A 15,588-nucleotide genomic window follows, 5' to 3' on the forward strand; every position below is an offset into this window, starting at 1 on the left:
TCCCACCAAAACCTCAACTTTTAGTAATCAGACACTTCAAAGTTTGACTGCACAATGTATGGCTATCTGTGTATTACTGCTACATACATATTTACAACATAAAATTCACGAGAACAAACACAAAAAAGTCAACAGGGAAATGCTGATGGTCAGATGTAAATGTTAGGCTCTTGTAGCCTATCAGAAATCATCATTTACGAAGAAAAGATGAAAAATACGTGATTCACAAAAGAAAAAATATCAGTAAATCAGAAATTCTACAAAATAAAGAACATTTATGAGGAAAGTTAATATGGAAACATTGTTTTCCTCTGCCTAAAATTATCTCAGATTTCATTTTTAGCATTATTTCCAGTTTGATTTTTAAGATAAAAAAAAAATACGGTCACCACTGCTTTGCTCAACATTTCCCTTTGGGTGACAACATAGCCAATCCTATTTTAAAAAGCAGCCAGTGGGGGTGCTCACTGAAGAAACAGAAACTGACAACTGTAATGCATGGCAGTCTAGCAACAAATCATTTGCAAGACACCAGTCCCAGAAAGAAACTAAAATGGGAAACTATGATAAAAACTGTTCTTTGCATGAGGTTACTGGGCCTATAGCTGGACAAGTCTCCCACTGCCCAAGGGGCTGAAAGGCATTTTCTATGTAAAGGATGCAGTGTCTGGGAAGGAGTTCAGGCCACAGTGACTGTCAGAAAGCTCGAGTTACAGCAAAACCTTCAAAGTCATTTCTAGAATATAATCAAAGCTCTCCTCTGCACAGAGTCAGAGTGGTGGCAAGTTCCTGGAACTGAATTTTTTTGCTGAGTTCAGCATTAAACAATCTCTGTGAAAGCTCAGATAAGCTAGACTGAATAAACAAGCAGCAAAGTAAATTTTCCCATGGAGTTTCAACCACAGCCAAATGCATTGTGCTGTTTCAACCAAAAAAATTGTGCATATACCTAAGTCTACCCTCCACTGCCAAAAAAACTATACATAGTTGGCCAACTTTCTAGAATTCTCTTAGTTTTGATAATGTTAAAAGCAATGACAGTGAGGCCTCTTTTCCTCAAATACATTATAAATCTACAACAAGCACGTAGTATTTTCATAAAAATTATCTATATTCCTACAAACTGTATTATCTCTACTGATGTTAAAAAAAAATTGAGTGCTTAGTTGGCATCTATCCTGATTACCCCAGGTCCAAAGTACACAAGAGTAAAAAGTTAGAGATTTCCAAAAGCTTTTTGTTAAGGCACAAGCCCTATTTTAAAAAACAAATCCTTAAAAGGTTCTGTGGGAACAGAAGTTCAATGAGAAGTTCATATATTCAAGTTTATCCTTATGAAGCAATAAAAATGTTTAATTAAAATTTACACATTTGTTTTGAAAATAAAATACTTTTTTACTAATTTCAGATTTTGTGCTCATCTTTCGCTGTTACTACTTGTACAGATGTCTTTCTACTAAAATTTATTTGGGGTATTTGATAGACCTCTACCAGGCTTCTCAGGGTATCCTTTCTCAAAGCACCCACAGAGAGAAAAGCCAAAGTCACAGACAGAGGAAACTCCTCTAGAGGCAGTTATTCATTTCCTGAGCTAACCCACTTCCTTCTTCAAACATTTTCTTCTCTTCATCAATGTGTTTTTTTGAAATCAGCATCAAAGGCTTCTTGCAAAATATACTTCTGGGTCTGGGGCCTGGAATCCAGGCAAATGCCAATGGCTGTGTCATTTCTAATATCATCACTGCAGTGATACAAAATTAGAATCTCAAATGAAGTGTCACTTCAGTAGTACAGAAGGCTCCCTGCAATGTTAAACTGATGTTTTAGCAAAAGAATCCAGATCATTACGAGGTAGAGCCATGTTTAGAGAAAATAATTGTCACCAAAGTGAAAAACTGAACGCTACTCCATTATGGAAAATTATAGCAGCTTCCATAATGAGGAAATCAATTTTTTAATCTTTTAAACCTTAAGCAAACTTTAATGAGTTGCTGGGTTTCTTCACATTAAGGACAACATTGGAGAGAAAATTGAAAGTCTCATAATTATTAAAGTTTATATATTTTATTAGAAATGTATCTCCTCAATGACTGTTGTCTTCACTTTAATCAAAGCAGATACAGAAGGCTGAACAGAAATTTGGCTACTATGCCAACTCGATCCCTCAAGACACTGAGAATCTCCCAACCTCCACACGGTTTCCATCCCAGACCCCCTAAAGAAGGGGAGGGGCTTAGGGAGCCCTACTTTGTCATGTACCGTCAATAAAGTATACTGTATCCAGAAAAAAAAAAGAAAGAAAGAAAATTTGGCTACTATGATTCTTCTGTGCTAATAATACAAAATGTTATTTAAAAAATCAAATCAGTCTTTACCTAAATATAAATATAAAAAGCTTTATTTATTTACCAGCAAAGAGTGATACCACAAAACAAAGGAAATAAAGTCTCTTAAAATGTTTATTTTTGTCAGAATAGCTGACGATTTTCTATTAAGTCTTTCGGTTTATTATTATAATAAGCATTCCCCCCTTGAAAAATCCATTCAAAATATCTCAATCCTTGAGGTAAAGAACTTTAAAAAAAAAAAAAAATCCCGATTTTTTTAAAGAAAAAAATTCTTAAAATTCCTTTAAGCTTGATAAATAGAAATAATCTCTTCTTGTTCTACTCTGGTGAACAAAAATGTACTTTATACAGCAAAATATCCAGTCACTTATTGGCAAACTGAAGGTGAAAACTATTCATTTACATGTTTTATTCAAACAGTGCAATACTGCCACGTTCATATAGACTTTTTTTTTTTTTTTTTTTACAGATACCAACACTCTTCTGGCAAAGACAAGGCTTTGAAATGGCAAAAGCAACACAAGTTTTAGATCTCAAAGCTCTGGAAAGGAATTAATCTGAGTCTTCGTCATCAAGATAGTCCTCGGCATTGCTTAATGTTCGGACTGCATCTAAAAGGAATGGGGGAAAAGCAAAACAGAGAAATTACAAATGGCTCAGATTTTGTTTTCATTTTCAAAGCTCCTGACAATTCAAAACACTGTAATCTTCCCTCAGACCTAGGGGTTGTATTTTCCCCAAGAATATTTTTCTCCTTTTGCTTTCCAGTCTAACTGATTAGTTTCTGTTGCCACAGAGGCTGACAAATACATTTGTCTGCATGTTACCTAGACATGCAGAAAAGTAAAGCACATGGTGTTGAGGTACCATTAGTCTATCTCAAACAAAATACGACCAGTCACATGCACCATGACCAATGTGGAACACACCAGAAGCCCGTCCACCCTGACAACTGTGCTTCCAACCTCCTCTCCCAATGACAAGTGCACAGGTGGCTTCAGTCAGTCGACAACCCGTGGCCTTACCTGAGGGCAAGGTCACTGGGTAGAAAGATAACTAATGAGGGGGGGAAAAGGAAAAGAAAGAGAATGAAAACACAAAAGCTTCAGTTTCATTTTAGAAAACATTGATAAAGTATACTCAGAAGCAAAAGAAACTGAAATGAAAAATAAATAAAAGTTTTAAAATAGAAAGAGCTGAACCCCATCAAATGTTAAGTCAACCTTAAACAGAGTTCAAAAGGAAGACATCTGATCTTTAACTGTTCACCTGTCCAGTCAAATTCAAACTGTCTAGTCAAATTCCTATAGCAACAGGTTACACGAGGTATAGTTTTAAGGGGAAAACTGAAATGCAAGTATAAGCACATTGTTAGAGCTCAATAAATGTATGTTATACATAGCACCCAGAACATGGTCTCTAAATACTATAAGCCCATGCTCATTGGAGACATGACTGATTCCAAGTCTGGGGAAGAAACTGTAAAAGATAGACCTGAAACCTCTTGTTATGCCATAAAACAAGGATCCTAGCAAAGACAGCATCATTTTAAAAGGGCTCAGGATGCAACCAGAAGAGGCCTCAACTAGCCAAAGATAGGCTACCAGTAAGGAAACTATGCTGGATTAAAACACAGCAAATATTTCAACACACACCAAAGAGAATTCATTGGCCCCCTTCGAAAAATAATAGGGAACCAGCAGGTTATTTTGAAAACTCTTAAAAGGCAAAAATCAAGCCTTTATTCTGCCCCTGATATACAAACTATTGCTCTAGTAACCAAACAGTTGATAAGGGGAAATTTTTCTTTATAGAATGTTCCAACTAATAACCAAGAAAGGAGTGACAAAATTAGAATATCACCATTTTGCAACCATTAGGGAAATAATGAATCTAGACAACGATCATCCATGGATGCTAACATTGCAGGACAAGTGACAAACAGATATTATGCGCCTCTGATAGAAGAACACAATTTACTTTATGAAGTATTCTTCCCTCTATCCCTAAGATAGATAGATAGATAGATAGATAGATAGATAGATAGATAGATAGATAGATAGATAGAATCCAAATCTAATCAAACCTCTAGATGTAACACCAATTGACAAAAATACAGAGGACAGAGGAGCATGACAAATAACACTGCGGGAATGCATGCATGCAATGTCTACACGGGGAAATTCAGGGAAATCGGCCCAGTTTCTTTAACAAATAAACTGCAAGGCTAAACAAAGAGGAAAAGGAGAGGGAAAGGAAACACTAATTGAAAAAGAAACAAGAGACATAGCTATCAGTTTGGACCCTACTTTAAAAAACATAAATAAATAAGCAAAGAATAAACAAACATGTAAGAGAAAATGGTAAATTTAGACCATCACAAGATGTTTGATGATACTGTAGTTTTTTTTTAAGTCTTTATAGGTTTAGAAAAATTATTGAAAAAAGGAAGGGGCAGGGGAGAGGGCAGGGACATAGAAACCGATTTATCTTATACAAGAGAGAGAAAGAAAGGTAAAAGAACAAGTGGCTTTACGCAGAACAGAGGTGGGCTTCAACGACTTCACACAAGCTTCCAAACTATTAGAAGTCTCTGGGTTGACTGTACTCTTCTCCATTCTCCTTACGAGGAGTTCTGGAGACCTGGGAGGAAGGTATTTTGTTCTGTTCCATACACACCACAAACTTCAGGACTGGCCTTGAACTTGGTAAAAGTAGCCTTTTAAGCTAAAGACAGACAAATAGCAAAGCTCTTCCCCTTTCTACTTTGCTACTACAATCCTGTGTTTTTCGATATTGGAGATATTCTTTGTCCTTCAATGGTTACTTCGGCACTTTGCTTTAAGCAAGAGAAAGATGACTTGCCACGGTGCAAATTCTGACCAAATAGAAAGTGAGAGCCAGGCAAATAAATTCCTTCTCCTTCCTTCCTTCCGTGGACTGCTCTGAGGCACAGTTTCTCTGGAAACTTCTCATATGGCCAGGTGCTGATAATGAGCTGCATCTTCATAGCCCGTCTTGGGGCATGACTATCACGGTAATGTATCCCCTAGTAGTGCTTCCCAGCCTCCCCTACCTCACTTCCATTTTTTTCTCAATCTCACTGCCCTGGATTTATATGTTCCAAAACACCAGAACTTAGACAGACAAACAAACAAATAAATAAACAAATGGTGGAGGGATAAACACAATAACATGTATAAATCTCATAGACGTGTTACGTGAAAGAAGTTAGACACCAAAAAGCACATACTGTTTGATTCCATTTATATCAAGTTTGAAAACAGGCAAAACTAATCTATCGTGAGAGAAGCAGAGGATTGTGAGGGAGGCTTCTGTTGTGTGGGAAGTGTCCTCTATCATCTGGGTTATGGTTAATAAGTTTAGGCACAGTGGGACTCCCCTGGCGGTCCAGTGGTTAGGACTCTGCACTTCCACTGCAGGGGGCCCAGGTTTACTACCTGGTTGGGGAACTAAGATCCTGCATGCCATGTGGCACGGCCAGAAAAAAAAAAAAAAAAAAGGTTAATTTCAGTGTGGATTAAATCAGGTTAATGAATTTTTAAAAAGTGTAAGCACAGTAAAAGAAAAATCATCAAGATGTACACTTAAGATTTATGTACTTTACTTAATGTAAATTATACCCTAGTTTTAAAAAATTGGAAAAAGAACTTAAAGGTTCAATCCTCAAGTGTGGCTTGACCCCACCCTATATCCTAAAGTTACCCTTCATGGTAACTGTAACATGTAAATTATTTTGTCCCTATAAGAAATTCAAGATGTGCTTTTAAAAGTGGACAACGGTATCAGAATATACCTTTTCTGGTTTAGAGTTCGTGCTGGCAATTTGCTATATGGCCAAATATTCAAACTCTCATTCCAACTAGGATCAAAATACAAATTAAAATTTTTTAAACTGGATAATTGGGCGAATGAAGAAAAAAAAAGAGAAAAAGGTAACATGAAAAATGAAATACGAAAATTCATTTCTTGGCTCTGTGTGCCAGGCCCCAAGATCACCTCATTACTGAAATCAGTATAGCACAAATTTAGGAAGGTGAACTAAAGAAACTTGGAGTAAACAGAGAAACAGAACACCAACATCCCTGCCCTTTTCTACAAAGACTACAGAAAAATGAGGAGAAAAAGAGAAAAGTTTGCCACCTGCCTCTTCCAGCTCCAGTTGTTCATGTGGAGGCTTCTGGGTGTAGCTCTCTGGAGTCTGAGCAGGTGCGATAGTTTCATTGTCTATCACCATCAAACTCATAGTGTGCATGAGACTCTGATAACCTTTAGCTCATAAGAAATCTTACTCCTCAGTCAGGATGTTTTGGAGGTACCCATAAAGCAACGGGAAGTCAGTGGCAGAGAAAGGAAATTAGGTCATAGTCCTTCTTCCTGACCCAACCAAGGCAGCAGGGCGTGAGAGGTCCACCTCAAGTAAAAGTGTTTCTCCCACGTGGCTGCAAATACGGCTCCTCAGTCAAAATGTAGCTAGGGAACACCACTCAGCTGGTAAACACTTTCTCACTCATTTGGTAGAACCTATACACATCTATGCATGAGTAATTACTTCAAAGGAAGACTTGCTCTGCCAGCAAACATTCATGGCTTAAATAATTAAGAAATCCCTAACTGCTTAACAGTGTACACTATACCTGAACTGAGGTTAAACAAGAATCTGGAACAAACACTTATCTGAAATAAGGGACACACAGAACAATGGATTTGTGAGGAGAACTATGATGGGAGTTTGATGATAGGTAAGGAAGATGATTCTGGGAAGTTCCCTTGGTAAGCCATGAAGAGAGGGGGGCTGTTTGCTTTCTTTAATTGACTAAAGCAGGAAACCAGGGGATTGATGTACTTTGCTGCTTCTGCTAGAAATGGAATATGAGACGGCATAATATTGACTCTTCTCATAAATCAAGGGATACCTGAGGGAGAAATAAGTCTTCCAAGGGTTCAAACATTAATGGGAATTTGATTCAAATGATAGAAACAGAAATGAGTATCTCATTACCCAAGTTTGAGAACTCTGAAAATGATAATACCCTAAGGATAAAATGAAAACACATGAACTTAGCCTCTATAATGGAAATTTCTAAAAAGTTGTCTTGGTGATTCTCCACCAACATGAATCAGTCTAAACTTCAGACTCTAAAGCAATACTAAAAAAGTCCAGAATGATGAGTAGCAATGCAAAGACTTGCAAAAGGTGAATCCTCCATTATACTAGTTCCTTTCTAGAAAATGGCAGTAAAAATGTATCCATTACAGGCTTATACTTCAAAGTGGAATTAAAATGCCAAACATGAGATAATTAAGTAGAATAAGGCTTGAGGAGTGAGAAAAAAGAGTTCAAGTGTTCCCTCCAACCAAGCATCTTCCACCTTTCTTTTTTTCTACCTCTCTGGGTTTCTCATGGGCCAGGAGGCTGATGATAAATGAAAGATGGACAGAGGAGAGGTGGATGGGAAGAAGAGTTCACACCCTCCCACTCCCAGTACTCCTTTCTGGAATCACCATGTTAGAATGAATCTAGGGGAACACATTCAGCAGGCTACATACTGGGAAGTCAAATCAACAGCCAATCTCTGAATAGTAATCATGAACAGTGCAGATGTGTTTAACACCTTCTCTTTAAGACCTTTTCAAAACCACCACACAAACTCTTCATTTTTATAGAATTGCATGTGAACTTTTCAAACCTCTTCTCCCACATCAATAGATAGTATCTTTAAGAATATACACTCTATCTTCAGACTTCCCTGGTGGCGCAGTGGTTAAGAATCCGCCTGCCAATGCAGGGGACACGAATTCGATTCCCAGTCCAGGAAGACCCCACATGCCACAGAGCAACTAAGCCCGTGAGCCACAACTACTGAGCCTGCGCTCTACAGCCCGCAAGCCACCAACTACTGAAGCCCGTGCACCTAGAGCCCATGCTCCGCAACAAGAGAAGCCACTGCAATGAGAAGCCCGCGCACCGCAACGAAGAGTAGCCCCCACTCGCCGCAACTAGAGAAAGCCTGTGCTCAGCAACAAAGACCCAACACAGCCAAAAATAAATTAATTAAAAAAAAAAAAGAATATACACTCTTATCTTTAAGAAACCACGCATAGAACTGTGAAGAGATACCGATACATTTACAAAGTCTAGAATAATTTTGATTACAAAATTTTGATTACAAATAATTTTGATACCCTCATTTAAAATAGAAACAAAATATAATCATAAAGCTCTTGAATGCATAATTAAAAAAATATTTAGCGATAACCACTCATAAAAACAAATCTGAAATGAGAATATGGAAACAATGGTTCTCTGATAAGGACTGTAATGGAAAGCAATTAGAACTTGATTGCAAGGAATAAAAGAAACACACTAATTACAGCAAAAAATCGGTGTCTTTTCAAATTTGTTTGCATAAAGGTATTCTTCCATGTTGGAAGTTCTGATTCACACCAAGGATATAAAATCTAACTTTAGAATCACCTGAAGAATTTACCAAGAAAAAATTTTCCCTCATATTAAATCTATAACTCTTAGTCATGATGGCATCAGGAGGAAGAATTAAAATCAAGTACCTGTTCCCTGTTTCTTTTTCAGGAGAGATGCACAGGCAGCATTAGTAGCCATGTCCAGGGCCAGCTTCTTCTCATTGTTTCTTAAGTCTGTTCTAGCACCTTCCCCAACACAAGAAAGTAAATTAGGTGTTTTGAAGACTCTATAGTAGCAGCCAATCCTTTTTTTTTTTTTTTTTTAGTTTCTTTTTTCTCTATTTCTTTTCTTTCTTCCAGTTATATTGAGATATAATTGACACACAACACTGTATAAGTTTAAGGTGTACAGCATAATGATTTGACTTACAAACATCACAAAATGATTATCACAGTAAGTTTAGTGAACATCCATCATCCCATATAGATACAAAATTAAAAGAATATAAAATTTTTTTTTCCTTGTAGTGAGAACTCTTAGGATTTACTCTCTTAACAACTTTCTTATATAACAAACAGTAGTGTTAATTATATAGCAGCCAATCCTCTTTCCATCAAAACTAATCACTTTTGGCAGAACTAACTAGAGAACCATTCTGGCCACGAAGTAGGCTCTTTCCAAACAGTAAAACTTTCTCAAAACAGTAATAGCATATTTGGCAGCTTTAATCAGGGAGCTTATTGCTGCACCTGTAATAATTATACACAATTAAAATATAGCCTTCCTTTCGAGTCCCTATAGAATTGCATGTGAACTTTTCAGTGAGGAGTTTACTGTCCCTGTGGACAGTAAATCAGTTAGACTCAACGCGCCTTGGCATGAGTTTTTGGAGATTAAATTCAATACACCCTTTGCCTCATCTTTTCAAGGTCTTTAGAAAAGACCATGTAAGTTGAGCTTGAGGAGATTAATATTTATCTTAAGTATACTCTCATGCTTATTAGCAGAATTAGTAACACTAAAATCTAGAGGCAATCCATTGTTCCCACAGCCCATCTTCTACTCCCTTTTTTCCTTGTCTTTATTATGTGATAAATTACATCAGAATTCATAAATCTTTCTCATTGTCAAAGATTCAAAAATACAGATGTATGCTGAACAAAAGCTTATGTCTCATTTCAGTCTTCAACTAACCCCTTCCTTCCCCATCTTCTACCTTCCCCAGAGGTGACCATTCCCAACAAGTGGGCATCAGTTCCCATCTCCCTTATTTGCAAGAATGCATTCACAGACATATGTGGACATATACACAGAATCATACTCCACGTGTTAGTCTGTAATTTGATTTTTTTTTTTTGCCAATGATATTTTCCTTTTTTTAAAATTGATGTATAGTTGATGTACAATATTTATGTTTCAGGTATATAACATAGGGGTTCACAATTTTTAAAGGTTATATTTCATTTATAATTGTCACAAAATATTGGCTATATTCCCTGTGTTGTACCATGTACCCTTGTAGCTTACTTATTTTATACACAGTCGTTTGTACCTCTTAATCCCCTACCCCTATCTTACCCCTTTCCCTCCCTCTCCTCCCTGGTAACCACTAGTTTTGATTTTTTTAACTTAATAATATATCATCGTATTCATTCCTTAGTAGTACACATACTTAAAACCCAATCTATTTAAATATTTATAATTATTCCATTTTGTGGGTATTCCAAAATTTATTTAACCACTCCTCTATTGAGGGGCGTTTAGGCTGTTCCTAATTTTCATTATCACAAACAACGCTGCCGTGAACCTCCTTGAACAACATCTTTGTTTATATGCATTTCTGAAGGACGGTTTCCTAGAAGTGGTGCTGAAATGTAAGGATATGTATGTTTTCATTCTGCTAGCTACTGTTAGACTGCCTGCCAAGAAGGCTTACCAATTTACACTTTCTGCCCCGGTGTTTGAGAGTGCCATTTTCTCTACAATCACATCCTCTCCAGTAAGCAAAATATAAATGTCCTAAAACTCAAAGGCACAAAAATACTGTCAAGAAAAAAATAGTATGTTTAATTAGGAATACGGTGACCGTGTGTGAAAATCTCTCATGAACAGATTTAGATATCCACAGCTGGGGTTATAGGGAAAACCTCATTCTCTCGCTGTACTACAGGTCAAAAATCCTGCGGGTTCATAGTTCTGTGACTAATCATACCTTACTTTACACTTGAGATCTCACATACATGATTTCTGTCAGGACGGGAAATGTTCAGAGACAGGATGCTAGAGAAGAAACTCAACCATTTCCTGTGTCCCTCTCAACCAGCGCTGCCCAGCAGAAAATTAGGTGAGCCATAGATGTAATTTAAATTTTTCTAGTGGCTACGTTTTCAAAATGTGAAATTCATTTTAATAATATATTTCATTTAACCCAGTATATCCAAAGTGTTATCACTTCATCATGTAACCAATATAAAAATTATTGTGATACTTTACTCTTTTTGTTCCTACTAAGTCTTCAAAATCTGGTATTCATTTTACACTTACAGCACATCTCAATTCAGACTAGCCTCATTTCAAGGGCTCAGTAGCACGTGTGCTTAGTGGCTGCCATAGCAGACAGTGCAGATGTTGGCGTACCTTTGGGGGGGCACTACAGTGGTCCTCAAGGTGTCTGATCTTTTGCACCTGGAGTTTACATCATCAACAGCCTTTAAATCAAAAACATCTCCTCTCATATAACCCACAACATTGCTCCAAGGATCCCTAATGATACTGCATCCATGTGACATGTAGGTTGGGGATTCCAGCATCCTATATTACAGCCTTCTGGACCAGGGTGCAGTACGGGGTGATATCCCTGGCCTTCTATAAGGGTTAACTAATATTTGTGGGACAAATAGATGAATGGATGGTGAGTCCATAATTTCACTGTTGCTTCTGACTTGTGTAAAAACAGGGAATCAACGTATCTTCTCATTTTCTGTACATCTAGCATCTGCTCAGCTCAAAGCAGGACATCGCAGCCAGAGCATTCTTTCTTATCTATCAAGCTTTCCTGTGAGAACAAGGGCCGCAGCAACTTTACCCATACAGCTTTCTTAGAGAGATCTCCTCTGTATGTGTGCATGCCCATGTGTACGCATGCACACATACACACACACACACCCCTTCCTTCTGAGGCCCTTTAATCCTGCAGAAATGTACAGTAAATTCTTACTAAGGGTAATATATGTGATTTTAAAGCTTACCAAGCTTTTGAGTTAAAATTAAAAACTTACACAAATTACCTCAGTTTTATCTTATCCTAACAACTCTGTGATGCAGACAGAGTAGAGATCAAAATTCCAGTTTTAAAATAAGAAGCCTATTATTTTCCCTACTATTTCAAGTGGTATAAGTGGATGTAGCCTATTTTTCAGGGTAAGCAAAGACCAGATAAACTAAGCACACTTTACCTTTTGCCAGAAGCAACTGGACAATATCTGCATAACCCTTCCAGGCAGCAGCATGCAAAGCTGTGTCTCCCAACTTGTTCTATGGTGATATAACAAGAGAAAGCAGCATTTGAAAAAGAGAGTGTGGATTGAAAACGCGCATGACTTTAGGTTTACTCTAACCTAAGTAAATCTAAAATGAGAACGAAGTTATAAAATCATATAAAATTCCAAAGAGGGAAAGGAGACTCAAGAGATGAGAGGTGAGTCATTTGGGGAAAGGGAATGGGATGGAAGAGGAGAAACTGACTCAGCAGAGCACAGGTGGAAGTGCAGATGCCTGCAGAGGGAGACGCCAGGAGGAAACAAGCAGATCTGTCTCCGCAGAAACCAGCATGAATTAGGAACTGGAGATGCCTGGAGACACGGGAGCAGGCATGAGGCATGGGAGTGAAACCAAGAGTACTGGGTGAAAGTGTTTCTCAGGAGTAATTAGAACCCCAGGACCCCAGATCACCTTCCTTTCTCCCTGCTGCCAGATGACCCAGTACAGATGGTAGAATTACCCTGTTGAGAAATTAACCAGATAGCTTCCAAGCTCATGGAACTTGCAGGCACAAGAGAAGGTGGCAACTAGGCTAGGAACTAAAAGCAGGGGGCTAGCTGAAAAACCTACAAACTGAGCAGTAAGACCCCTCTCCCAGCTGCCTTTACCTACCCCAGTGCCCCAGTGTGTACAGTCTAGCATCTACGCCCAGGGAGGAGGCTGGAGAATACTTCTCTGGGAGAGCTGAACAGTCCCAATGCGGGGGAGGAAGGGAATATTTTAACTGGCATCTGGGTATAAGCCAGCAGAACATTCAGGACCTCACCACTTCACCCTATGGAGAAAACTACCAGTCAATAAGCCCCACAAGCACACAGAGCTTTCAGTCATACTCAAACATGAATGGACAGACAAAGGCACTATATATTTGAGGACAGCCTCCAATATCTGAAGAAAGATCAAAACAAAGCTAATGGATCTCAGAGGAAGAAGACACAGTGTAGTGAATAGCAGAAAATGTTTTAAAATATGTATATAATTAATATATCAGAGATATAATATGACATTATGTTAGGAAATGAGAAAAAGATGCTATGTAAAAGTAAAAATAAGAGTAAAAGGAGGAGCTTGTGTTAGAAAGAATTCTAAGACAGCCCTCAAGCTCCCTGCCCCCTGGGATACACCTCCCTGTATAATTTCCTCCCCTTGAGTGTGGGTGAGACCAGTGAATATAACAGGATATCACACCCATATTTTCTAATCAGTTTATGTTAAGTTCAACAAAAGATATTACCCTGGGTGGATCTGACCTAGTCAGGTGGGCCCTTATAAGGAAAGGCATAGCACCAGCAACACAATCTCCTGCTGGCCTTGAGAAAGAAAGCAAATAGCCATGTTGTGAACTGTCCATCAGGAGCGGTGGTCTCTAAAAGTTGAGGGCCTCAGTACCATAGGTGCAAGAAACACAATTCTCCCAGCAACATGAATGAATTTGGAATAGGACTCGAGCTCCAGATGAGAACCCCACTCCAGCGAATACCTTGATTCCAACCTGTGAGACCCTGAGCATAAAACCCAGCTATGCCACCCAGAATTCTCACCTATAGAAAGCATAAGGTAAATGGGTATACTTTTAAGCTGCTAAATCTGTGGCAATTTGTTACACAGCACCAGAGATCTAATACAGTGCTCTGGGGAATTAAGAAGGTGACCAAAATAAAACATAAAGATGAGAAAACCTCTGAGGAAAACTAAGAAAATTAGAGGCTCAATCTGAGAGGTCCAACATAGCTACTAATGGGCATTCCAGAACCAAAGAACAAAGGAAACAGTCAGATAAAAATATATAAGAAATAATACAAGATATTTTTCCAGGCTGAAAGAGTTCACTACCATTTTCAGGAAAAGACCCATTCTAAAAGCACATCATTGTTAAAGTTTGGAATACCACGGATAGAGTAAAATTCTAATCATGAGAAAAAGCAGGGAATTTCCTGGCCGCCCAGTGGTTAGGACTCTGCACTTTCACTGCTGAGGGCCCAGGGGCCCGGGTTCAATCCCTGGTCAGGGAACTAAGATCCTACAAGCCTCGCGGCATGGCCAAATAAAAAAGGGAAAAAGCAGTTAACACACAAAGAATGGGACTCAAAAAGGCATCAAACTTCTCAAAAGCAACCCTGGAAACTAGAATACCATGGAGCCATGCCTGCAAAATTCTGAGGAAAGTCATTTTCAACCCAGAATTCTATCAGCCAAATAATCAAGCCCAAGCTCCCCTTTCTCAGGAATTTACTTGAAGGTATTCTTCAACAAATGGAAGACAGAGGATCCAGAGAAGTGAGGACACAACACAGGAGAGAGGTGAAGCGTTTCCCAGGAAGACAGCAAAGGGCAGTAGAGACCAAGTTGCTCCGATTAGAGAATGAAGATGGAAGTCTTCAGTATGATTCCAGGAAGAAAAAAAAGAAAGCAATTATCTTATACAATTTAGAAAAGTATATCAAGAGAGTATAAAACAGTGTAGAGGTCTTTGTGAAATACAAAAAAAAAAAAAAAAAGCTAAATAAAAGTCAATAAATACAGAAACAAAAAAGTTACACAAGCAGTGAATGATATTTAAATAAGCATAATACCATAAGCATTATATAGTAATATAACCAAAAACTATGCTATGTATGATGAGACATTAGGAGGACCGAAGGAGGAAAGATTGGGCGCTGGGTGCTGGAAGATGACAGCTGGGCAGTTGACAAGCGTAAACCTTCACCTACCAGATAGGATGCCAAAATACTTTATGAAGATGATGAATTATGAGACAGCTCCACAAGCATATTCCTTAGTAACATGAAGGTAAGAGGAAAGCACTAAAAGCTGCAAGTGATATACGAGGTGGAGTATGGCAGGAATTTGGGGCTTTATGCAATTTGGACTTTAATGTAATAATAATTTTTTAACTATGTGCTTGTTGTATTTTGATTAAAAGTTTTATTAAAGATAATAAATGGGAAAAGGTGAGTTCCAAGACACCAAGATAGGATTTTACACACACATAAGCCGTACCAGGAGAGCAAGGTAGGTGGGTTAAATGACTTCTGCATAAGCAATCTCACCTGTTGGTTCAGTTCAATGTTTGGTTGAGTAAATAGCATTTCCACTATATCTGAAATTCAAATAGAAAAGATCTTTTTAAAGAATGAGACTAAAAGTCTGACAAGACTCGGCATAATAATTTTAAAAGAGGATTCTTTTTACAAGAATCATCAAGAAAATCGTTATAACAAAGTTTTCAACATTATGTAAATAGAAGACCTAAGA

At 38.0% G+C, this 15,588-nt stretch overlaps 1 protein-coding gene across 1 annotated transcript in view; it reads right to left on the reverse strand.

Moving 5' to 3' along the window:
• Positions 1 to 2,045: 2,045 nt before the first annotated feature.
• Positions 2,046 to 15,588, reverse strand: part of OSTF1 (osteoclast stimulating factor 1) — a 48,885-nt gene continuing 35,342 nt past the window's right edge. The window contains exons 7-10 of the mRNA XM_068552714.1: positions 15,384 to 15,433; positions 12,249 to 12,327; positions 8,940 to 9,038; positions 2,046 to 2,959 (exon numbers count right to left, since the gene is read on the reverse strand). Of these exons, the coding sequence (XP_068408815.1) occupies positions 2,901 to 2,959; positions 8,940 to 9,038; positions 12,249 to 12,327; positions 15,384 to 15,433 (287 nt within the window). The 3' untranslated portion in view covers positions 2,046 to 2,900. The remainder of the gene's footprint in view (positions 2,960 to 8,939; positions 9,039 to 12,248; positions 12,328 to 15,383; positions 15,434 to 15,588) is intronic.

The sequence above is a fragment of the Eschrichtius robustus genome, chromosome 10, assembly GCF_028021215.1.
Source record: "Eschrichtius robustus isolate mEscRob2 chromosome 10, mEscRob2.pri, whole genome shotgun sequence".
NCBI lineage: Eukaryota > Metazoa > Chordata > Mammalia > Artiodactyla > Eschrichtiidae > Eschrichtius > Eschrichtius robustus.